Below are 25,392 nucleotides of genomic sequence, written 5' to 3'. Positions count from 1 at the left end.
CTAAGAAGGGAGTACTTTTCAAATTCAATCGAGTGGCTCAAGCTTAACTGGCTTTTTGCCAACTTCTGACGAGATAGTTGTTGGGGGTTAGCAAGCATGTGTGCTGAGTCCTGACATGGTACAGCTTGGATTATACTGCACGATATTATGCGCTGATGGTTCGCATCTAGCATTACTTACGTCTTAGCCTAATGAGATTATGCCCAACCTTTCCTGGGATCAAGGATTGAGATACAAGACAGGGAGTGCATACCCATCCCCCCCATGGCCCAGAACTGGAAGGGCCTACTATATAATATAAACCCTTAGAATGCGAGTTGTGAGTCTTCATCAGGAATTTTATCAAGTCCACCAATAGTCGGCGTGAGAAGAATAGTCTCGTTCGAATGCGTACATCTCCCTGACGAAAACAAGCATCATGAGATGTACGTGTGTGTTATAGCCTCGGAGCAATCATATGCAGGTACATCGAAAGCATCCATTCTATTCAACTCAGACTCATCGCTGCCCAATCCCAAGCAAGCGTCTCCTTGGCTGATGCTAGTTAAGGCACCGCCTTCAGCAAACGGCGATCTTGACCCCATCGTAGTCAACAGGATTGTGCATCAAGACAAGAGTCAGCCCACGTGTGAATTTGGCCGCAGTGTTCCAAGGCACGCCTGAGATATTGGGCAGAGGGAGGTGTGGCAGCCCAACCGGATCTGTGGAACTTGGCATGGGTCAAGCGGCATCCTGGAGGAATTCCTGGCATGCAGCTCAACCTTTAATCATCGATGAAAGGAGCATTTTCTGTGCAGAATCGTACATCGGCCCGCAAAATTCGTCATCGTCGGCAGATGGCAACGTGCACAATGTCGGTGGTAGGCAAGACGACTGATTCGTCTGCCCTGGTCAATTGTTGGGCTGCAATGATGGTTTGGTGGAAGACGAAGACTCGTACTCTGCGATGGGGACGTGGAGAAGCGTTGAAGGGATCAAGCTCGCTCCTTCCCGACATACAATAAAGGCTCATGTCCTGGTTGATCATCGAACAACTTGCCTTTGAATAATTTTAAGAGCTCTTCCTGGTTGCAATTACTCTTAGAGCCTCTTCTTCTTCTTCTTCCTTTTGTATCCTAGGAAAACTTGCCGGGCTGCAGGATTTTCTGACAAGATCAGCTCACAATCCTCCCGTCACCACTCCCACGAGGTGCACTAGCTACATTTCGGCAGGCACGGCAAACCACTCTGCAGCGACATCGTCTAGCTCCACTGGCTTGCAGTCGACACGAGGCGAACGGGTCATGCGAACGGTTCTTTAGTCTTCCATTGTGCTGACCAGACCTTACAAGACTTCCATCGTTTCTCTACAGTGTAAGCTCATGGTCGCTGTCAGGCTGGGTGGCGAATAATCTGCCCAACAGACTTTGCCCAGACACCTCGCTCCATACTAGATACTAGATAGCAGTTGAGCCGTCATCTCACGGGCCTCAACGACGTCACAGCATGAGCTTTAACAGCCCTGGCTAACATTCTGTCGTTTCAAAACCAAGGCACATCAAATCAACAGGCGAGTCGCAACCGTAGACGCACCTCCAATTCCTCCACCAGGGTTTGTGGGTGGTTGCAACCGACAGCCTGGTTGGAAAGTAGACAAGGGTTCTCTAGTTGCTTCTGGCTGCAGCAAGGTCGCAGCTGGGTTTGCACACATCAACTGAGGTGGTAGCCCTCCAGCGAGAGACAAGACATTGCTACGTCGCACGATGCACGTTTCCTGCCAAAGTTAAGTTGCGATCTTCAACGGTGCGTGAGACCCAATCCATTGGTCTGGGCTTGGCTCGTCCAGGTCGCCAGAGTCCTAGCTAACCCAAACCCAAATCTTGCAGCCCGAAGATCATCTCGTCACTGGCACTCCAGACGAGGGAGCGGACCGAGTTGAATGGATCTCCGACAGCCTTCAGCATTCCACAGTTACGCCAATTCAACACGGCCCGACGGGATCAGAGGGGCTCGAACCTCGAACCCAAGAGTCAGTCCGCCGCAAAGTTCCAGCCGTCCAGGGAATCTCAGCCATTTTCTTGGGGGAGCCTATTGGCCGTTGGCACAGAGTGACGTCGGTCGTCATTGTTCACTACCGGTTCCCACCTACACCAAACGCCACCTCGAGCCCAGGCTGGACCGGTGGTGACCCTGGCGACAATCGTCATTCCCCAGTCTTCGACATTCAAAGCGCCAGTCTTGTCTGTCTCTGGTCTTCTGACACATCCATAAGCTTAGCGGCCCGCATTACTGAGCTGTGGAAGATCTTGTCTTTTTGCTCTTCACTTTTCCCTTTGTTTCGGACTTGGGCAACACAAGGAGTCTCCCACTTCATCCTTCCAACTACTGCTCACCCGGAGATTGGGAGATACATATTCTGGAAACCAGACACATTTCCGCCAAGCTGCCAGCCCTGCGGTACACCGAACTCGCTCTCGCTCTCCCACAACCTGTTCATCAGCCAAGGTCTGCTTACAGGTCTTTACTCCAACTCTCAAATCTGTTACGCCACAGATTCATTGACGAACATTTGCCGAGCCTCAATCCGCCAAGTTTCCTTCCACACAGCCTTCCAAGCGACGCCGCTCTCCTCAACTTTTTCGCCTGCCCCGTCGCACCTTTGTTGTTGCTCTTATTCGAAAGTTGACTGGCTATCAAGCGGCGGGGGAGATAGAGGCGCTCGGGACAACTTCCACACAACCCCTCACCGCAATAATCAGCTTGAACAATCACCCATCACAAACTTGATCTTTTCTTTTTATTCCTGGCGAAACTCGGGAAAAAGGATAATTTCCCACGAGCGAGCCGATTGCTGTGTTGAGCGTCATAGATCAATTGACTCATAGCTCTTCTGAGGCTCTCGTGTAGCTCGTCAGCATGTCGGAGCGGTACCCAGGTTACGTGCCGACGCCCTCGGGTCGCTCTCCGACTTTCAACCCAGCCAGAGCATCTATGCCAACTAGTGTAGGATACAGCTCAATGTACGCTGGAGACATGCACGTCATGCCGTCTGCCGGCCAAAGACACTATACCACTCCGAGAGGCTACTCTACGTCTACGACTGCGTCGGGAGTTCCAACAACCACAAGGACATATGCTGTCACTCAGGACCCAAGAGCAAGCTCCAAGACCAGAGACGGCAGCAGAACGCGCCGGTCAACCTTGGACTCGACTTCAAGGCCGCCAGTTATTATTACTACAACACATCTAGATCGCCCTTACGGTTCTTCGTCTCATTCAGCCCATCCACGATCTGGTAGTCCAGTAAGGGATGAGTATCGTGCGTCTGATGGGCAAGTCTACTCACAGCCCGCGTCTTCAATTCGGTCTCGAAGCGCGGCACGACCATATTATGCGTCCTCTGGTGATGACTATGGCAGATACAGAGACCGCGCCGACAGCCATCTGACTTCGCGAGACCTCGAGGCTTATCGCAATTCTCGACCTTCTGTTGTCTATCCGAGTGACCCAAGACACAGTACCGCCGCCATTGATTATGGAGATGAAGGCTATCAGTATACCAATGCCGGTGAACTCGTCAGGTACGACCTGGATCAGTCTAAGCCCAGCCGCTCGAGAAAGCATGAGCGCCATGATAGTGTCGACACCGGATACTACCGCCCAAACGTCGATTATGATTTAGACCGGAGGAACCTCAATGTAAACACAAGCCATGACCTTAATCGTACTCACAATGCATCTAGCAGGCAACACGAGGGTAGGGGCGGACCACCGCCTTCAACCCGTGGCTTTGATAAGATCAATCGGGGGTACGATTCCCGAGATGTGCCTCCGGCGGCACCGGTTCCCCCGTCACCTACAACTGCAACCGCTCAGCTCGAGGTACCAGGAGGCTCTGGCAGCAGCAGGCGGCCACGGCCGCTGTCACTTCATCAGGATGGAGGACTTCGGTCGTCGCATCATGATGAGTTTTATCGAAGTCGGGAGGACGAGCGTGCAATGCGTGATCTGCGCGACAGGGAGCGAGACCAGGACCTGGAACGCCGTTCGGACCACCCCCGGTTCCATGATGATAGTGTTGCAGCACGGGGCTTCGGAATTCGCACCGACCTCCTCAATCCTCCTGAAGAAGTCAAAGAACGTCTTCGGGAAGCACGCTCAGATGATCCTAGAAAGAGATCCGACGAGGATGTGCGGTATGGAGCAGAGAGAGACAGAGAAAGCGACCGCTGGAATCGCCACGACCCCATAGACGACCGACGGGATCGAAGACAGGCAAAGCGAGAAAGTGACGAAGAGAGTCAAGACCAGGACCGTTCGCGCACTCGCGAGACGCTTGCCAGTGGCGTAGGCGCCGTTGCTACCGCTGCCGGACTCGCAGCTTCAAGCAGGTCGGGGGACAAGAAAGACCAAGTGTCTCCTGGTCCAAGGAGGCGCCGCAGCCCGCCAGAGGATCGCTCAACACGCAGGGAAGACATTCTGGGTCAGGATCCCCGTCAATCTTTCGAGAGAATTAGCCAGCCAGTGCGAGAGAAGGAGCCAGCCAGAGAGCGGGAGCCATTACGTGAAAAAGAACCCCTGAGAGAGCAGGATCCTATTCGTGAGAGAATTCCACCGCCAGAAAGGGAAGTCTTCCTGGACAAGGAACCTTTCCGAGAGCCGGAACAAATCCGCGAAAAGGAGCCTTTGCGAGACAGGGAAGCTGCCCCTGTAAAAGAACCACGAGAACCGGGAGCAGACCTCGACCGGGAACCTGCTAGGGAGCGGCCCCGCGAAAAACAGCCTGCAAGGGACGAAATGCACGAAGATGGTAGTTTTGAGCGGCGACGACCGGAGCCGGTCTCTCGTGCAAACGGGGAGCCGGGTAGACTCACAGGGTCAGATTCCGATGATACGAAGAAGTCATACAAGCGGGGCCGTGCCTCTCATGGATTTAACCCCAATGACGCATCTGATTTGAAACAACTGAAGGAACAGCTAGCCTCCATGGAAATATCAGACAGACGCCAAGAAAAGGAATCCGAGCGGCCCACCCCAAAGGAGAAATCACGGGCTCGCTCGCCATCTCCATCAAAGGAGCGCCTGCCTGAAGGCTCATCTCGTGACTCCTCTCGGGAAAAGCCTCAGGACGAGTCTCGTGGTCGAGAGATTGTTGCACCTGCTTCTGACGCGAGGCAGGTGCGTCTTGTCTCGCCCCCGAAAGATAAGTCGGACGGGAAACCACTGAAGGGGATATTGAAGCAACCGAAAGTTAGCTTTCCAGAAGAAGCTAATCCAGTCCGCGAGGGTGTGGCTCCGCATAAAGAGGATAAAAAGCTGAAGGAGGCTCCCCCAGGAGCGAGATGGACGAAGATCAATCGTAAGATTGTCAACCCCGAGGCATTGACCATTGGCAAGGAGAGATTTGAAGTTCGTGATGACTTTGTCATTGTGCTGCGAGTTTTGAGCAAGGAAGAAATCCAGGCTTATGCTGCAGCGACACAGGTTCTAAGAGGTAGGAATGAATACACACTGTTCTCCGTAATATGCCTTTGCCGACTAATTATTTATAGAACGGCGACGCAACAAACACGAAGGAGAAAATGAAGGGGATGCTGAGCGGGGAAAAGAGCGTGAGGCCGAGCGTGAGGAAGGCGACAAGGAAGACCGTCATCGCCATCGTCGACGCCGGGGAAGTGACGAAGAAGAGAGCGAGGACCAACAGCGTGAGAGGAACCGAGATCGAGATCGTGACAGGGAGAGAGACCGTGATCGCGACCGTGACCGAGAACGTGAAAGAGACAAGGAACGAGACAGAGACCGTGATCGTGAACGCGAGCGCGAGAGAGACCGCCCGCGGGACCGCGATCGTGACCGTGAGCGAGATCGGGAGTATGAACGAGACGGTGATAGGCGGCGGCATTACAGGAGAGAGGAGCCAGTCGAGTATGAAAGCCGTCCACGAGAAGACCATCACCACCACCATCATCACAACAATCATCGGTCATTTAGGGATCGAGAGCGGGAGCTCGAGGCAAAGGATTAGGAAAAATGGAAAATTTAGGCGCTATATGATTCCCATGTATCTATTACGAATCGGCTTTGGGTATGGAAGATATTAGCGCAGCATTTTATCAAGGGTTAATCTGGGTTTGCATTTCCTGTATCTCTAGAGTCTGCATGATATGGTCGTTATGTAGTTGAAATTGTGAAAGTGTTACTATTGCCTTTCGCCAATTGTGTCGCAAATGAGTGTATTTTATATGTTGCTCTGGGTGGATTATGGGTGCTTGAATAAAGTGCTTCAGAATTGAAACTCATGACTATGTAGGTACCTATATCTTATTAACAATAGTCTTCCACTGATCTATTTGAGAACCGAGAGTAGACAACCGTATGAGGTCACCTGCAAATTACTCAAATAATCCTGTCAATGAGCATATACTTCAATTGACATCACAGTTGTACCAACTCACGTTTACTTGGCACAATACGAATCGCCATGCAAATAATAATATCATTATGTACTGGACCATATCACAGCTTTATAGAAACATTATACAGATCCAAGACGACAGCAAACGCCGTCACAACAGCCATATACCCCAACAGCACGCCCATAGTAACAACAGGACCAACATCCAACGTCTTCACCGTCATATTCACCAGCCCCGTCAACAGATTCGCCACCAAAAACACGGCCAGACCATTCCGATTAAACGCCCTCAATACCCTGCTCGTCGCAAAATCATTCGCCTCCCTCTCCGCCCTGCCATCAGTAGCATTATACGAGGCAGGGAAGAAGATCGTGTCGACGAGGCAGCACGCGAAAATTTGTATGGTGTTGAAGGCGGCTACCCATAACACATAGGGGAGGTTAGCGATTCGACGGGACACGGTGAGGCCCAAGCCGAAGGAGTAGCTGGTACATAGGTAATACAAGGCGGACCAGATGGCGGCCCAGACGGCCATGGTCATGAGGAGAGTGTTGCGTTGGGTTCCGGGGCTAGCGTTGCTGCGCGGGTTGATGGCACGGGGGATGATGAACATGCCCAGGTCCTGGCCGGCGAGGAAAATGGCCAGATACCCAAAGAAGCTGAATATTCCCTCGCGATTCATGGACAGGAGGTCAGTCCGCGGCGCAGTCAGAATGTACGCCTTGAGAGCGGTGTTTTCTAGAAGCACCTGGTACGTGCCGCCCACGAGGAGGGCCAGCGCCGCATACGACGGGACATACCGCAGGACGGCTTGGAAGGTGGCTACAAAGGGTGGGAGGAAGCCAAGCGTGAAGAAAAAGTTCCAGTGGACGCCATACTCGGTGACGTGCTCGGCGTAATCAAGCCCCTTCACGCTGAGGAGCCGAATGACACCCAGGACCAGGAGCGGGAGGGAGTGCCGCGCAGAGTACACGAGGCGCTTCACCAGCGACATGCTCCTCCCAGAGGCTCGCTCCTTCAAGACTGGCCTGGCGGCGACGACGCCGGCCGTGAAGACGAATGACCCGACGCCCATGTCCATCAGGCTTGTTCCCCAGGTTTCCACCTTGGCGAAGCGTCTGGGGAACAGGCGGAAATCAACGGCCAATATGCCCACACACGTCATAACCATCATGGCGCCGCGGTACGACGTGAGGAACGGCTTCACTGGCAGAACATCAAGCTGCGCGGCCGCCTCCCTCGGGACGGCAGGCTTCTTGCGGGGAGCAGTCTGCGCAGGCAACATGTACACTGCTGCCACGGGCGCCAGGAGAAACAGGAGCAGCAAGACAGGCGTACCGGCGTATAAGGTGGTCGCGAGGAGAAACGCCCCTACATTGAGGAGGAAGTCGACGGTGTAGGAGAGCGGCGTGCACGGTCTGAAGAAGGACTGTCGAGCTTGGAGAGCAGACCAGAGGAGGATAGCAACCTGTGACAGTTTAGACATGTTTAGAAAATCGTTTACGTGGTACGGATATCTGGGTTGGAACGAACTGGTGCGACGGCCGTGACCGCGGCTATTTCGGATACTGTGCCGCCAGAGAGGTTGGACACAAAGTCCTCTTTTTGCTGTTTGTAGCTCTGATTAGACATTATGGCGGTGCGGTGTAAACACACATGGTTAACGAGCGACGGGAGAGGGTGTTGGTGATGGTTTGCCGTGTGGTAGCCTCGTGGTGTTGGATGGCGCTGAAATGGTTTGCGGACTGGAGATTTCGAAGAGCTGTACTAGTAGTCCGTAAAGTTGGTTATGCTGTCATTTTGAGGCGGTAGTTGACAGACTGGCCAATAGCCGTGGTGGGCAGTGTGGCGCGGGAGGTGCCGTGTGTGGCTGGGGCGATGTACATTGGTACTTGTCGATACTGGTGTGATACTTGACTTGGTACTGTTGGCAGTTTTTGCTTGGATATGGCAAGACAAGCAGCAATGCCTATAAGCATACAAACGTACTTGTACTAATACTCAGGATCTGTGGTAATTTGTGTTAGAGGGTTTTTAGAGCCCACGATCCTTTGTAGGCTAGGTTGCTATCTTCAAATTTGCAGAATGAACGGGCTTCACCACTTACACCTTGGACGGCCAAACATCTGAGAATCATCCTTCACCTTTGCCGAGCGCCATTGGTCCACTACGGAGTACAACTTCACCAATGTCCAAGTATGTAGATACATCTGACACCCGTATTTTCCATCCCTATTCTCATTCTCTATCTCTATTTCTATCTCCATCTCAATCTTAATATCCAGTAGTCCCTTTCCACGTGCCCTTCCCACGTGCCCCCCGTGAAGCCCCCAAACTCAAATTCTCAACCCATTGACCCTTTGGCCGACTCATGCCGCTTCATATCATCTTCACATATACAAAGAATCACAAGATACTCAAAAATCACTTTTTCCAATCAAGTATCCAATGTTACAGCCCAAGCCCATCACCATCAAAGTGCTGCCATGTCCTTCTCATATTCACACCCCTTTTATATACCGGTTACCTACACCGGCTTCACTTCAAGCTGCATCCCACATCACGGGCTCCGATCTGCATGTGAAATGCCTGGTCCCTCAGCTGGTTCGCTCAAGAAGCTCAAGAAATTCCCCGATGGTGTGACCAGACAGACACTTGCATCCTGTGAAACTTCCCTTCAACGAGCGAGTCCGGTTTCACGCACGCCTGCGGTACACACATCCGCGGTGCACGTCCAATCGGTTATCTCGGTACGTTCCAACAAACACGATGTTCGGCAATTCAGCTTCCTTGCTTGCTTCCTGTCAAGTCAAGTAAGTGTGTTCCGGTGCCTGGCCCCCGCTGATCATCATCAAGGTGTTGCGCCATGTCCATCAAGTATATGTCCTGTCACATACAAACCTCACTTTCCAGCCCGTAACATGTACGCCAAGCCACATGTTCCTTATTCCTTGTTCCCTGTCAGCTTCAATTTGATACAGCCGTCCCCCCAGAATCCAGAATGACTAGAATCTGGATCCGTGCCGAATGAAATCTCGTCGGCCCCAGAGCACAGAGCACAAGTACTCAATCAGACAGTCATGTCACCCTCTCTTTATCTGACGCCAAGCCGCGCCATCACCTGCATAATACGAGTTAATATACATTGCTGCATGCCAAAATTATGGGATTGTCCATGCCACCATCGGCAAATCGAGCTCAAGCAAGTATCATCAAAGTCTCGGACAAACGCCCAAGAACGTGTCAAATATGCACACCATCGGAGTATTTTCCACGGCAGTACAGACCAATCAATCCTTCTCGTAAGAAAGCTGTGATTTCTTTCAGAGTCTTTTGCATATCTTCACACCAACAAAGCTCGCCAGCTTGATTGAGAAAGAGGGGGGCAAGTGAATAGCTCATCCATGGTATGCTGGGCGGACAGACCCTTTCAGCCCGCTGTACGCCGTGATGCTGCATGTGAAGCACACCATTTTCTGCCATTGGACGAATTCTTTGGCGCGAGCAAGAAGGACATTGTGCATCCAACGGTTCGCCTCATTGCTACGCTGCACCAGGAACGCTCGCAATCTCGTACGTTCGTGCTGTGGGCAGTGTAGAGCCATATTGCAGGCGTAGACATAGACGTAGACTGGAGTTGGCGAGATTGACTCGCCTTCCTCACACCAGATATCACTGCCAGGCTAGCGTAGTCACCCATCAATTCATATCGGTCTATTGCTTCCTTTCGCCTGCCATGGCCTCATGGTTCCCGCTAGGCATTTTTGCGACAAGCAGACATGGCATATGTGGCTTTGCGTGTACTGTCTGGAGTCTTGACGCCTCTGCGAGTCGTTCACTTGGAAGTGTCCATCATCAATCACCACATGCAGCCAACAACATGTCTTGCTGTCATGATAAGAATAATGACTGTACTCACATGTGACTAATACACCCCCACCTACAGCGTCTGTCAAGAAGACTTGCTGAGGGACTGGGATCACAGACAAGACCCGTCAAATGCAGCAACCGCAGCCCGTTCTGGTTAGGCCTAGGACAACACCATCAAAACTTTTTGTCGTTTCTGACAGAATGCCAGTCTCGTAAGCACTAGTCTGGGGTCATATCTGCACCCGGACGGAATAAATCATTTGCATCTGAGGCGTCCGTTCACGGAGAACTGGGAGCTGCCAGAACAGAGCACGGTCGAACAGCGCGGGCGCGACGCCACAACGCCCTCGCGGCCTTGTACCTTGTAAGTAGCTCAAATGCCCTGCAAGTCTTGGAAACGAGTCGTTTTCGCGGATACAAAACCCGAGGAACCGCCATCTAGCAGCCCTGTGACAACAGGATCAAACGCTCCTTCTAGAACTCCGTTGTCCTGGCACTGGGTGTCTGCATTCTGCTTGCCAATGGACATGTTGACATGGTGTCTGGACCATCAACTTAAATGCCCTTTGACTCGGAGCAAATTCGCAAGTGGTGAAGCAGCAACCCGTTATGTCAAATCCTGAGATGACAACCACCGGTACCTACATTCACGTGCTGATACCCCGAAACACTCACAGTCGACTTTGCTCCCTTGAACGCTGGGCAATGGGTTGCATGTTTGATCGAAAGAAATAATACCGTGTCAAAATGGTGGTGCGGCTACTGCGGCTGTGACGGTTGGTGCGGTCGGATGTAGCTGTGGTATGATGGCATTCAACCAGACACCATGGTGTCGGCCCCTGAAGAGATGAAGGGAAATTGAATAACTGCCAAAAAGTTCCGCATTTGAACTGCGCGACAGCGCCTAAATATTTCTTTGTCGGGTTCTCCGCCGCACCCTCGCTCGAAACCAGTCCCGTCATATCCATGCTTGATACTGATTGCCATGAGAGCGACACTAAGTTGCTTTCATATGGACGCCCAAGATGTGCTTGGAAGATAACACCATAAAGTGCTCCAATTGTAATTGGTTGGAATCGTCGTTAGCTCGATGCAAATGCATCTGTCAAGCTTCAGCTGAAATAATCCAATATAAATGGGTGTGTTGTGGAACTTTGCACTCAAATACTCCGTCCCCCACATCACGACACAGCTCCAGTCAAAGGAGAGGAGTGGCCTTGTCCGCAGAGGCATTCCCTTGAGAACGTCAGAATCCAATGAACAAGGTGAAGCCCGGAGCATACTTGTCATGCAGACCACAAAATAATACGAAAGGACTCTGGCATTTTTCGTTGGCGCAGTTTTGCTCGCTCTAGATTCTCTTCCAATCAGCCTTTCCCAGGAACATCAGGTGAGAAATCTTAAGGTCCGCTGTGAGTCTGGTTGGGTCTTTGTCTTTGGCGAGATACTGGCCTAGAACTCCCGTTGGATGTTCTGTCGCCACAATTTTTTTTCCTTTTGCCACACTTGAGCCGAGCAAGGGTCAGAAACTTGCTTTTGCTCGCTTCGTCCCGAGCCTCCAGCCTCAATGACCGATTCGACGCTAGTGCGAAAGCTTGAATTTGTCGCAACAACAAGAATCCCCAAAACAAAATGTGATACGTAGTGTTGCACAGACAATCTTGGCTCAACGGAATCTTGCGGGGATGCACCAGTTATCATCTCTTGATGGTCGCCCATCGAAGGTATGGCTGGCGCCTGCAGAATCTCTCGGGGGTAGAACCTTGCAACGGGATCGAAAGGCAGTTTGCATAAACGTGCAATTCGCCTACAATTGACCTGTAAGCATACTTATCCTTAAGTATGAATGCCTAACGAGTCTCCTTTCGACTCCCGTCCTGTGTTTGTCTGCTTGTTTTGGTAGGACCTCTGCACGTACAAGTCTTCTGCTGAATGTCACTTCAATCCAAGCTCTCTGGCTCAGTACTGGCGCCTGATGTGTGTGTCAATGAAATCAATGACCATCAGCGTATTCCACTTTTAATAAGCATCCCATGTTGCCAGCCATCAAAGGGGGGTCGTTCGGACGAAGATCTGTTTATTTCAACTTACACGGTTTTGCCTATCAAACATGCGAGCTATGTTGTCTGGCCCACCTCAGTCGCTGTTTTTGGGTTGATGACCGATAAAGACCAACAAGGTAATCGCCCGCACATCATTTTGACCCTGGCGGATACAGAATGTGTCCCCAGTTTTGTATGCAAACACACAGAGAGTGGAGGCTTGCCCCAGGTGGCATCGAGCTAGGTCGGTTTGGATGACCCGTTATTTGATCATTGACGAGGGTTCTGCTGGTCCAAAGTGCTGTGAGCAAGCAATTCTGACAGGGCTATTGCGTGCGAATGTGTGAGTTAGCAACTTTGGCAGCTTTTTTGATAACAAGAGATGTGTTCAAGACCCTGGCATGGAGAACCGAGGGTCAAGACGCCAAGCCATGTCTTGTATCATGGTGGAATATGTAATAGTGTCGTCCAAATGTCTTGGGGAAACACGACTGGGCTACTTTTGGCAAAAGTCCAGTGACTAGTGCGCGCTGTGGCTATCCGCCAGCCCGTCACGGTCGAAGCAGACGATCCGGTCTTGTTCTTGGCCGCCTCGGTCTGGCAAAGCACCGAGGGAGAAGTTTGTTTCGATGGAATTGGAATAAATAATGGTGTGATCCGGACCAGGAATAGAGCTACCCTTTTGGAGCTTGAACCATTCCCAATTGACTCCAGCAACCGTTCTTTGTCCAATAGACAGTCATGTTGCTTCAAGATGGGAAGGCTGGGCGACAAAATGCGCTGAGAGGCAAAACGGCAGAAGAACAGAGTTAGTCTTGCAGACAAGGAACTTTTCGGTTTGGTGAGGTGAGGGGGAGAGACATGGGCAAAATGGCAAGGGCATGAAGACTGGAGTCGAGACATTTGACCATGCAGTCTCCATAGTGTGCAGTCTGTAGTCTGTAGTCTGGAGTCTGGAGTCGGTCGTCCATACATGGCCGGACTGGACAAAAAAGAAGGAGGGGGCGTGTGCATGTCTCAAGCGCAAGTGCAGGCAAGAGCGAACGGAGAATGGAAGTGGTCCATGTCTGGTCTGGTTTGTCTCCTGCTGCAGAATGAACGTCCATGGGCCACGTCCAAGTCCAAGTCCATGTCCATGTCTAGTCTGATCTTGTTTAGTCCATCTAATATTCTCCGTCCGTCTCCATCTCACCAACAAAGCCCAGCCATTTGCACTGGTGCGAAGCCTCAAATCCACTTCTATCTCTTCTCCCCTCACTCATTCTCCCAACGAGACTTCGCCAACTGGGTCCAAGGCCAACACATTCTGCATTTGTCTCGTCTTTGAATAAGCCTGATATTTGGCCGTTGCAACGACTTCCTCCCACTGCTGTCTTCCTCACTTCCCACCTTGAACCTGGGTCTATTGTCTTGCACGACTCAAAATACTTGGATTCGGCGTGAACAATGAATCCCAGCAAAACCATACATTCATATGTGGTCTGTTTGGTTCCAACATACTCCAGCATGTGCAATTTTTATTCTGTGTCTCAGCTTCCTAACAATGTTGCAGCATGTGTCAGGCCAATCTTGACCCGATTCTCAGAGGCACTTACGGTACTGGCACTGTACAAACAAGCCACTTCTCTAGAGCTGCCGATGTCTTGGTTCAATGGCCAGGTTCCAGGGAGGAGTCTGACCTGCAACATGCATCGGTTCAAAGGTCGACCTGCAGAAATGTCAGACAAACATGTGGTGCAGCCTTGAAGCCATGGGAAGCGAGTGTCTCGACATACGTGCATTAGTCTAGCACCACAGGCCCCACGAACGCCACGACTGCCACCATGGTTGCGTCTGATGCAACTGGCCTTTGCATTCATTTGAACCCAGTGCATGTGTGTGTACCGAACGAACTACTGCGACCTTGAAACTAGCGATGCCCGTTGAGAACTACATGCTGAGTGGCGGTAGTGAAGTTGGAGGAGGAAGGGGAGACTACTGTTGGTGCTGACACGCTTTGGACGACACTGACTACGTAGGTATCATTGATTCTTTCGAATGTTAACTGCCCAACCAAAATTTGATGGATCCAGCAATACCGGCGAACAATTGCAAATTCGACATACTTGCAAGTATCTGGAGCACACAGGAGCTTCGCAACCTGCGCACCGGCAACTTTGGAAGGAATAGTTCACACAATCATACCCCCCGTCAGTGCAGTACCTGACGGAGCGCCTTCCGATGAAAGCACTCAACAATCCTGCTTGAAAGGCTGCGCTTGCGCCTTGATGTGGAGTTTGCAAGATTAATAACACACACATTTCTTGACTAAGTCTAAGTTTGTCATGCAACAAGTTGACTCAATTAATGCCAGGGCAGAACAACGAAGGACTAATTGTGTTGGACTTCAATGACCTTCCTTTGAAAATGCCCACCATTCGGGGGACCTTCCAATGACAGTAACGATTCAACACATAGTGCAGCAATGTTTGCTGGTTCAGTTAGAAAATCAGCTGTCAATTACGCAATTTGTTCTTCCCGGCCAGGCATTCGAGAACCTGTGCCAGATACAAGACAAATTGACTTGCAGCCTACCCCCCGTCTTTCAGCATCCTCCCGGCCCACAGGCTGAAGTCATCATACATGCGCGGATACTCGGGTGTTGTGGTTGCACCTGGGGAGTATGCAACAGTTGCAGGAGCTGCTGGGGTCGCTCCTTGGTACCGGCGTTCATTTCAAAGTTGTGTCACGCACTCACAGCATCGAGATCTGTACACCCCCGGACACCAGTCATCATGGCTTCTCATATCTCAGTTTTATTTGCAGCTCCCATCCCATCGTATCTATGCAATGAAGTCTGGAGTACAGTACAGTGCAGTGCAGTGCAGGTAGCCATGACTGGAGTCTTGAGAAAAACCTTGATTCCTAGGAAAATTCAATTACCCTCCTGCACCTACCGAGAGTGCAAAACAGAGACTTGCCGCCCAACTATTTCGGAGTCATCATCGACATCATCTGAGTCTACCTCACTTCAGTTAGAACTCCAAAAAGTCGTGTAACCGTGATGCCCCAAAGAGGACCAGCACTTTAGCACAAACCAAGAAAATAGCAAAACACCGTCCTTTCCGATACCCCAGACTGTTCTTTTTGGTGTCATGACACTTGCCTCGTCCATGAGAAAACCAGTAACTTTTCTGTGCCAAAAACCCTCTAAAACAAAAGACAATTGACCATCCCTTTGCAGACCTGCATGAACAAAACCAGAAGTCCGAGTGTTCCTAGCTAGATGCAAGTGAACATTGCTCCAAATGCACAAATTGTCCGCCCCCACCTTGACAAAAGGAATCGCAAAAATGGGAAAGAGAAGAGATAGGAAGGAAAAACGCCAGTTAGGTTGCAAGAGGCAGAGTTCTGTAGTCCCCTATGCTCTCAATGTGGCAACCAAGTGCAGACTTTGTACACGCAACAGAAAAAAATACACAGCCATTTGCCCTATGGCCTTGCCGAGAAGTGGAAAAGAAATTCACGAGCACGTCTAAATCCTCCCCTGAGTAGGTTGCGGCTGAAATCTCCAACGCTTCAGAGCTGTGTGCCTCCGGTGGACTCTTGGGCATCGGAAAACAGCGCCATTGGTACACGAATTGGTATGTAAGACGTGCTGGAGTCGTAAGCGGCATAGCCAAGTTTTTCCCAGGATTTTTCTTCCCGAATTCCGAGAGGCGTCTGCCGTCCCTTCTGGCGAACGTTGTAACGGATAAGAGAGCCATGTCCAGGAGGAACCTTCAACACAACCGCAGGCTGAGGCACTGGTTCCAGTCGCCGCTCGTCATCGGTGTCACCGTCAGCTCTGCTGCCCCAAGATGTCTGTCAAGTATCAGTTAGCAGAGGTTTTGGATCACTGCAAGATGCATGTTTCATGGACGGCATACCATATTAAGAGTAAATAAGGCGTAGAGCTTGATCAAGCCGTGTAGGTATCCAAAAATAATCGAGACCGGAAGAAAAACAATATCGCTAGGATTTCGCTTAAACAGGCCAACCAACTTGACTACCTTTGTAAATCCAAACATAAAAACGAACTGTGCCCAGAATGCGTATTTTCGGTGAGATGTTTCCCAGTCGGCCGTGGCCCACCAGCAGGAAGCAAGAAGAAGCGGGTCCACAGCGAATGCGAGCGAAGTGAAGGTAGCAATGTGGAGGGCATACGTGCACCACAATTGCTGTCTATATAAGTTGGCAAAAAAAGATTAGACATCCGTTGTACTCCCATAGTAAGATGAAAGAGGTTGGGGCACTCTTTTTTGTACTTACCTCCACACGTATCTCTCCGTGACAAGGCTAGTCCAGTTGCTTCTCCAGTTACTTCGGGCCCAGCGAGTGCACTGGTACAGAAACTTGTGCCCGTTTTCAAGAGTAGTCTCCAGCTCACATTCGGGGTCATACTGAACCCAAGTTTTCCATTGATGGCTCACGAGCCAACGGGTAACAAAGTTGTCGTCGTCGGCGTTGAGAATCCACTTCCTCCATTTTTCATTCTTAAATCCGTGAAGGAAGTCATGACTCGACAAGATTTCTGAACGATATGCACCGGTACGGCCAGACATGCACGAGGTGCCTCCATCAATGCGATGCGTGGCAGAAATCTCGAAGTTGCGGCGCTCAATATAGGCAGCACCAAGCCAGTTCCAAATACGGGTTGTCCAAGGACCAGTCCATTCACGCCTTACTCGCTGGCAAGTTCCCACGCCACCAATTTGGGGGTCCTCGAACGGAGCAAGAATCCAAGGAAGCATGGTAGAAGGCCAGGTCACATCGTCATCAGCCATAATGGTAATCGGTGTCTTGACTTTCGGAAGCGCCTCGCAGACTTGCAGCCGTTTATTCGCGATCGGAGTGTGGAGTACCGTGACATTGGGATGGCCCAAAGACTCGGCCAGACGATTCAATGCCGCATTCTTTCCATGAGTCGTGACAAGAATTAGCTCGGCTGGCTGGCAGGCGAGAATGCTTTGGAGAGAGGGTCGAAGTTCCTCGAATGCATTGTGAATCGTAGGGATCACCACCGTCACATCTTGGTGCGTAAATGTTGGTTTGGCTGGAATAGGTTTCGACTTGTACGTCCAATGGCTCACACAGTGAACAAGAAGTCTAAAGTAACGATGGATCCTATCAAAAAGTTAGACGTGGTTACTAACGGTATGTGATGTGAAATGACGGGATGAGACTTACCAGAAGCACCAAAATACCCAGGCCCAAAACGTGGTCGAATACCAGAAGCCAATGGACAATTGGAAGTGAGCAAGTGCATCGGATACATGCTTCGACAACTCCAAAACAAGTCTTTCCATTGTCAATCAGGCAAACTACCTTGAGGCGAATGGAAAGGATGTGTGAGGGTTAGGTGAGAGGAAGTGTGTAAAGGTGGAGGCGTGGCCTTTGCCGTCTCAATTTCTCAACATCCGGCTTGGATGAAAGGCCAAAAATACAAAATTGTGTGCGAAGTGTAACAAAATATATAGGTCTTTTTGTTTTGCTCTCAATCACTGCACACAAGCGAGCTCAAGCGAGTTTTCACGGCGTGGAAGGAGCAGGTGAATAGCAACCAAACAGCCACCAGATGTGTTGGGCAAGCCGATTTTTCAAGCGATATTAGCAAGCGAGCTTCACAGCCCAGCTTGTCTTGCTCACTCGATTAATTTTATATGAATCGTAGGAAAACGAGCGGCTTTGTTCGCAAAGAACTGGTGCGAATAATGCAACAGAACCGGACCTCCCACAACATGAGCAGACCTCGAGTGCAGTCAAATGTGTGCAAGAACCCCCAAATCCAAGCGTATGACCAAAGGGAGAGAGCCGATTAAGAGATATCAAAGATACAGAACAAAACGAAAGAATCAGTAAGCCCGTCCTGAGGTGTGTCTTATACGTTTATTGAAAAGACTGGACAGAAATCCAGCTCTGGTGGAATGTGTGACTTTTGCAAGGCGCGTGGGGACATGGTCCCAGATATATACAAAGACGAGGAAACAGATATGACTACCGGGATGTTGCCGCGAGGGTGCATCGATTTCCACCATGTCATGCATGAACATGGAGAAGAAGAGAGGGTCCAGAAACTCGAACGCATGTGCACGAATGTTGATGTACGAGCAAGAGAATGAAGGTACATTGTCAGTACTCCATGTCCTGCTGGGTATGAATGCGCAGTAGCACAAAGCGAGCTCCATCAACGAGTAGCGCGGCGCATGAGGAGGACTTTTAGTCCACCCAGACTTGATCTGGATGTCTGGACAATGGGGCAAGCCAACGACCAGGATGTGGAAGGGCCAGGGAGCGCACGTTTGGTGGAGCAGGATGGGGGTCTGGCGGCTAGAGGGAGGGGGCGTGTATCATTTCTCCTCGTCCTTCATCATCGAGGGAGTGCGTCTTTGAGCGAACCATAGAGTGCGGGATTGAGAAGCATGCGACCCATGGACAGTGGATGTACCAAGAAGATGCAGTTCCATGACCATCATCGCAGGTAGTGGCTCATCCCATTGTAACATACCGCGCAACATGAGTGGGTTGAGATTGCGCTCTGCCCGAGTAATGCCCTTGGCAATGCCGTGAACATGATCCAATACCCCGAAATTGACACATCTCAAGTATTCAATCAACCGACAGGGAACCCGCCAATAAACGGATGTGCCTTTGACAACCAATCGATTTTGATTTTGTACTGGTGAAGTATCGGGGCCCCTGGCGTTCCGATTTCGTTTGATCAATTTATCATTGCCCGTCTGATGCCAGGCGGACCGCCGACATGTGAGCCCGCGAATAAGGCTTTGCCCTTTGCTCATGTTCAGCACCCAAGGCGCTAAATTCAGCAAATAAAATAAATATAAACGCCGTCTTTGTCCTTTTCATGTATGACTGGGCCGTTGCAATCATGGCTGTTTTCCACTTTCACCCTCAAATCGAGCACAAGTGGGCGGTGCAACATGTGAGCACCAGGTCAACAAAAATATAACTGCTCGCACGCCATGGTCTCCACGCTGCACCCGCAAACAAACGATGGACCAGGGCCAAGGTTGATGCCGCAGTCTTCCCCATAATTTTCTCCAACTACTCCAACTGGTCCTGGTGTGGTTCAGGTGAAGAAAACCTCCATCGCAACAACCTACGGTTGGAACCGGTGCGATACCTGTCCGGGTGGCGTCAAAGGGCCGTGTTGATCTGGTGTGGGCCCTGAAAAGCGGACATGGAACAAGCTCCTTGTCAAATGGAGTTGATTGTTATTATTATTAGGTCGATTAGCTGTCGTGGATTGGCGTAGAGACTCGCCTTTGCAAGCGCCAGTCCGTCATTCAGTTGTGATGACCGACCTCCAGACCATTGATAGGCATAGGGCAGTTGCAGGCAGCCAAGTCGCAATAAAAAAGAACATTAACCATTTTTTTCGAGGGTTCCAACCGGCCATTCAATGGCCCATGCATGCAATCATTCCCAGCAGGAGAAAAGAGACCACATGGGCCCCAATTGCCCAACCACAGCCACTGGAAGAATATCAAGCAATAACTCGCATGCAGGTACTGCATGCTGTGCAATTCTCACTGGACATGGCCGCCACCCTGATATGCGCAGAGACAGCTCCTTGGCACGGATATACATGTTGGTCATCATGGGGCCCTTGTCTCAATGTTTGTGAGACCACTCCGTAACAGTGCGCTTGAGAGCCTTCGCCGTACGCCACACTGATTGTCAACTGTCTTGAGGTTTCGGGGGGCAGGGCAGGGCAGTTGCCAGGGTGTGTTTGCTCAGTTGGTTCGAGTTGGGGTGCTCCAAGTTATCTCCCCACATGTATGCATGCGGTGCTGTTTTTTTTTTTTTTGCTGCTGGTTGTCCTGCTGGTACTCGCGAAGACGGGACGTAACGACTGAAGTCGGCGACGACGTTGGCAGGAGGACAAAGAGGCTATCGGTCTCGCACTGTTAAATATCGAGTACTCCGTATTTTACCCAGGACATTGAAGCACTGATTGGGGAACCCGCATCCAATGTTTATTCCACTTCCCGACACGTCGCAAGTCAGGTTCGGAGTTTCGATGCCAGGAAGACATGCAAAGCCAGCCCTGTTGCTGCATGAGCGCATGCTAGACATAGGTGAGGTTGAAGTATGAACTAGCATCAGGGAGAGGTGAGCACGTCAAGGATACTTCGATTGTATCATATTCATACCAGCCAGGGGTATCGTTGAAAATATTCCTTGGATGCTGTTCTCGCATTGCGCATCAACGTAACGATGCGAAGATGTGAAGAGGGGCCTGAAATTGGTCATGGGGTGGCTTTTGAGTCGTAGTGACAACTTTTAGAATGAAAGCCGCCGTGAAAGACAGGGTAAGTACAACGACGGCGCAACGAGTGAAGCGGAAACAAGCTAATGCGGATGAAGCAACCTATTTGGTTAAGTATTTTTGTCAATGATACGCCGACGTCTTCAAGCTTGACGATGGTAACTTACCAGCGATTGATGACACAAGAGTGCCAGGAACCAAATGGAAGCCACAGCACGCCAGACAGAAGCTTCTCATGCAGACAAGAGTCAACCTCTTGCATTGACCCCGGCAGCCGCCCACAACATACTTTCACTCATGAAACGCACTTTTTTGCTCGGTTGATGGCCGTGATGCCGGCGCCGGGCCTTGGCCCAGCGCAACTCGTTGTTCGCCTCTCGATCTGTGTCCGTAGGTGAGGTGGAACAAGCCCCATAATTGAGGCCCAAGCTTGTGCTATACCTGTATTGCAAGCACAAGGCGGAGCGCCATGCTTGGATCTAGGGCTTTCGACCATTCTGTTTGTTAGAGGCTGGTATTTCATTCTGCGAAATCCGGCGTGAAGTGGCCGGTTTGCCAGGCTGCCAGGTCGATGTCAAGTAATACCTCAAGTTGTCGCCAGGAACGACGGCGCGACGATCGAATCCATCGCTTGCCGGTTGCGCCGTTTGAGTTTTGTTCAAGGAAGTGGCCTTCGGCCTACCTGCCTTATCTGCACAAAGGCAACGATTGAGGAAAGCGCGCCACGGCCGGAGTTGCTGGACCCTGGCTCAACAATTGGAAGTCAATTTCAAGTACTCCGGTTTTGTGCCTTGGTACCTTACCTTGGTCTTTGAATTGTATTGTTCCAGCCCTGTCTTTGCTCAAAGCAGCCGAAAACTCCAAGATACTGCACCAGAACTTGGATTTTATCCATCCAGTCAAGTCTCCACGCTCTGCCCATGTCACAACCCTGTCGCAAAGCCGTCTTCTGCATCCCTCAAGGTTTATATCTTCCCTGCTCATCCAGTTCTACCGAATATTAATGGGCTTGAGATAGTTTTCCTGGCGGGCAGCTGTGTCGCATCCGGTTTGAATACGACTCTATTCTCCCTCTTCAGCATCACCTTCCATGACAGATCAGCAACGGGTCGTCTCGAACTGGCGAGGAACAGACGGCGGCAATATCCACTACTCCACCCATCACCGTCCGGCGAGCTAGGAAGATAAACCATGAGCATTTTGGCTATTTCCTTCGTCAAGGGTCCAGGAGGTGTCGACACCCCAGCTCTGTTCCGCTCCTTCGAACTATCCCATGGCCACAAAATACGCAAAGGACAGACATCTCAGCCCCATCTCCTACTCTTGGATATATCGTCATGGAAGACGTCGGCTACAATGTCACATCATGTTGACTTTTGCGCTATTTTGCCGAGTCACAAATGAAGCTGTGCCTTCCGGGCTGGTCTGGTGACTTGATTCTGGATCGACAAAGCCACCAGTCGACCCTTATTACCATTGTTTTGGTTCTCGGACAGGCGCCGTGGCAAATTCCCATTACCAGTATTCAAACTGACTGACGACACATGTGCATTGCAGCTATGCCCCCAGCACCACTACAGTACTCAGCGCAGCCGTTAGGTCAAATATTTTGTCCTCCTCACAAGGCCCCGCCCAGGGTCCTCCCAGGTTTGACAAGATTGGCGATTGGCGATTGGCACTTGTCTTTGTTCTGCATCAGAGCCTGGACAGCCTGCCTGCAAGTAAAACTTGAATCTTTGCACATAATATCCAGGTGAGGCAGGTAGGGGATCTGTTACCATGTGTTTTAATTGTTTTCCGGACCCAATTAATGACCATCACGACGCAGGTCGACTCTTTTGGCAAATGTCATGGCAGAGAGAGACCCAGGGCCGTGCATACTGACTAGGCAGCCAGAACCAAGGGGCGTTTGCTAGCGCATCTACCTGCATCGTACGCTAGTTAACTTTGGAACTTTAGGGCAAACTAGTCCTCGCAGACCATGTCCCTAGTTGGTTGATCGTTACTGCGATTGCACGTGCATTCGTTGATGTCTCTAATTCAACTTGGCAGCTTCGCAACATTCGGTGCAGAACAGAACCCTCGTACGAGAGACCAACGGAGGGGTCTTTCCGGCACAGCGTCGATTGACATAGCCGGCTATGCCGTGGGCTACAGCTTTCACTCACATATGTTGCTCACATGGAAGACCTCGTCCGCCTCTGTTGGAGCAATCTCTTGCAGTGCAAAGCTGGGAAAGGGCTGTGGATTACTTCACGGACCCTGACTGCACGGGTATCGGACCTCTTCACAGTCAATTAGCTCTAGGCCCCGGAGTTCCCTGGCTAGCTTCTTGCTGTCAATGCCGCGTCCCCGACAAGATCAGGATGTTGTGCTGACAGTCCGGACTCTTATCGAGCTCCCCAGGTAGTATCGCGTCCCTTCTCTAGTCCAGGGGCGGATGTCCGCAAATGAAAATCTGTGAGAGTCGTGGAATATGATTTTAGAGGCAGGGGTTTATTATTACAGTAACCATTCCTCTAGGACAAGGCCAATTGTTTGCTCCATCGAAAACGAGATAAACATCGCATGAGCAAATCCACTCTAATCAGTCGATAATCCACCCCAGAGCTGCAGCGAGGAAGAACCGGAGATTTAATGGCACCGGCTGGGTTTTGCGTCCGCAGTGATTTCTTTGCCGGTCGAAGCAGCAAAAACATCCTATTACTTTGTCGTCAAGGACGTGGTGACGAATGAATAATTCGGATGCCTACGTGAGAAGACCACAGAGTGGTGTCTGAACGTGGAGACTGGAGGCCAACTCCGAATCAACAGTGCCACGGACATCTCAATAGCCAACCGGCCCCAAGAACGCCCCTATCACCCTACTCACAAGTTTATAAGACAAATATTGTCCATGTATTTGTCTGAACCATAAAAGTTTCCATGAGGGACAAAAGCACTGTTACCTTGTACCTCAAAGCATCTCCATGGGTCAATTAGAGGTGAGCAGCCTTGGTCAGATACTTGTCGGCCGTGCATGAAGCAATATTCCTGCAATTACCCTCATGCTATTACATTAATTGAGGCATGCTACACTTATTCCTTCAACATCTCGACTGCAGCGACTTCAAGCCTGGGCAGACAGCCTTGGCATGACGGGTGCCAGGATATGATTTGGATAGCCCTGCACAGAGTAGTTGAAAGCTCGGTCCCCTGTCTCATTTTGTTTGCCCGGCATGTCTGCTTTGTGAATCGTATGTGAGACATGGGCACAGCCAGGCACCCCGACCAACTCTTCCCTACAGTGAAACAAGCATCCGATGACCATTGAAGAGTTTGAAATATTGGCTTATCGAAACTACCTACTGACCTCGAGAAGTGCTGGATACTCTTGCTCAAGAACCTCGGCCCGGTGTTTACCAAGACATCTGAAGTTGTTGCCCCGATGCACCATGTATCATCAAGTCGGATACTGACGGGACATTAGTGCAAGACAAAGAGATCTATTGACGCAAAAAAGTCATCATGTTGTTGAAGCTCTATTCAGTACCAAATTTCCCTCTTGGATAACCCTTTATTCTTATACACACATCAGCGATGTTACAAGCCGCCAACCGCTAGCCACGTTGTTCAATCAATCTGTTGAGTATTCTTGTCTACTCTATGGAGCATTCTGGTTGTGCTCCGTGCATGAAATTGAAATCGGTAATTTGAACATCCTTGCCTCTATCAGCAACTCTGGCTGGCCGATCTCGTACCTCGCAGCGATTGACCATCATACCTTTCCATTAATGGCAATTCCATATATTTCCGCGCCTCATATCGGCCCCCGAGTCTTCAACCAATCTAGCTACAGCATGTGACAGAAATTAATTGGACATGGCACAGCTGGCGTATCCTTGGCAGAGTGGGCACTTCGGCCCGCTCCAGAGACAGAGACAAGCGTCCTGGCTGGGAAAAGAGACAACAAAATATCTAGATGTTGAGAGCCGTCCAAGCCGTATTTACAATGACAACTTGTCGGAAGAGTTTCCAGTTGGCACTCAATGTGTGCCAGTACCACTCGCCGTGATAGCACATGCAATGGTGAATGGGGCAAATGTCATGAGCTCCGGATCACCGCACTCACGATACGGGCACGCCATTTGGCAGAATCTCAAAATGGGAACCAATCTATGGCGGCTGTCATTCATGGTTCAGGATCTCCACTCATGGGATCTGTCTAACAGTCAGTGCACAAACTTACCTGTTTTCCAGGAACCTCCTGCCATGGAAGACGGGGCCACATGTTGGCTGAGATCTCGACAAGTTTAATACGGCCGCCGGAGCCGGCTGGCAAGTGCTTCAAGCGTGCTCACACGTTCTACCAATTACATGGCGCACCACCTGACATCGCCCATATTCCTAATTACTGATTCTCCTCTCCGCTCTCAGACGTTTGAACTAACACGACTGCATCTGTTGGTGCTGGGATCAAGCACCTTATATACCGAGTAATATCCCGAGATGCTGTGTAACAAACTTGGAATCCAATGATGATGGGAGCCGAAAAAGTCCGAGAGTTGCGGTGAACAGAGAAAAAGGTGAGCTCTGCAGATGTTGTATGCTTCAACCAGTGAGGTCGGTTACGAAGTTGACAGAATGCATTCGAGTGGGTACAGAATGTGCAAATTGGCCATTTCTCCATCTTTCAGAGCTAGAATACGAGCCATTTGGGACACCGCAGCCTATGCTTTATCTCCTTTTAATTGATATAAGATATCAGGTCCCGGCGTTCCCTCCGTATGCGCTA

At 50.6% G+C, this 25,392-nt stretch overlaps 6 protein-coding genes across 6 annotated transcripts; 4 read left to right on the top strand and 2 right to left on the bottom strand.

The window, feature by feature from the left end:
• Nucleotides 1–773: 773 nt before the first annotated feature.
• On the top strand, nucleotides 774–1,004 carry VFPPC_16101 (hypothetical protein; the record flags this gene model as incomplete). The annotated part of the gene is made up of 1 exon (XM_018293854.1): nucleotides 774–1,004. One exon carries the CDS (start codon nucleotides 774–776, stop codon nucleotides 1,002–1,004), a length of 231 nt encoding a protein of 76 aa, XP_018144105.1.
• A 1,891-nt stretch (nucleotides 1,005–2,895) lies between these two features.
• VFPPC_08485 (zinc finger protein dhhc domain-containing protein) lies at nucleotides 2,896–6,004 on the top strand (the record flags this gene model as incomplete). Its single annotated transcript, XM_018287187.1, has 2 exons — nucleotides 2,896–5,473; nucleotides 5,532–6,004. The coding sequence occupies 2 exons, from the start codon at nucleotides 2,896–2,898 to the stop codon at nucleotides 6,002–6,004; spliced, it is 3,051 nt and encodes a 1,016-aa protein (XP_018144104.1).
• Nucleotides 6,005–6,495: 491 nt separating this feature from the next.
• VFPPC_08484 (GPI-anchored wall transfer protein 1) lies at nucleotides 6,496–8,027 on the bottom strand (the record flags this gene model as incomplete). The annotated part of the gene is made up of 2 exons (XM_018287186.1): nucleotides 6,496–7,863; nucleotides 7,929–8,027. The coding sequence occupies 2 exons, from the start codon at nucleotides 8,025–8,027 to the stop codon at nucleotides 6,496–6,498; spliced, it is 1,467 nt and encodes a 488-aa protein (XP_018144103.1).
• A 7,838-nt stretch (nucleotides 8,028–15,865) lies between these two features.
• VFPPC_14419 (glycosyltransferase family 2) lies at nucleotides 15,866–17,634 on the bottom strand (the record flags this gene model as incomplete). Its single annotated transcript, XM_018292188.1, has 4 exons — nucleotides 15,866–16,150; nucleotides 16,216–16,510; nucleotides 16,598–17,452; nucleotides 17,516–17,634. The coding sequence occupies 4 exons, from the start codon at nucleotides 17,632–17,634 to the stop codon at nucleotides 15,866–15,868; spliced, it is 1,554 nt and encodes a 517-aa protein (XP_018144099.1).
• Nucleotides 17,635–20,637: 3,003 nt separating this feature from the next.
• VFPPC_16100 (hypothetical protein) lies at nucleotides 20,638–21,016 on the top strand (the record flags this gene model as incomplete). Its single annotated transcript, XM_018293853.1, has 2 exons — nucleotides 20,638–20,715; nucleotides 20,789–21,016. 2 exons carry the CDS (start codon nucleotides 20,638–20,640, stop codon nucleotides 21,014–21,016), a joined length of 306 nt encoding a protein of 101 aa, XP_018144098.1.
• Nucleotides 21,017–24,479: 3,463 nt separating this feature from the next.
• VFPPC_16099 (hypothetical protein) lies at nucleotides 24,480–24,914 on the top strand (the record flags this gene model as incomplete). Its single annotated transcript, XM_018293852.1, has 1 exon — nucleotides 24,480–24,914. One exon carries the CDS (start codon nucleotides 24,480–24,482, stop codon nucleotides 24,912–24,914), a length of 435 nt encoding a protein of 144 aa, XP_018144097.1.
• Between the last annotated feature and the right edge of the window lie 478 nt (nucleotides 24,915–25,392).

Source organism: Pochonia chlamydosporia, chromosome 4, assembly GCF_001653235.2.
Source record: "Pochonia chlamydosporia 170 chromosome 4, whole genome shotgun sequence".
In the NCBI taxonomy this organism is placed as follows: domain Eukaryota; kingdom Fungi; phylum Ascomycota; class Sordariomycetes; order Hypocreales; family Clavicipitaceae; genus Pochonia; species Pochonia chlamydosporia.
This window is presented reverse-complemented; position numbering and strand designations above follow the sequence as displayed.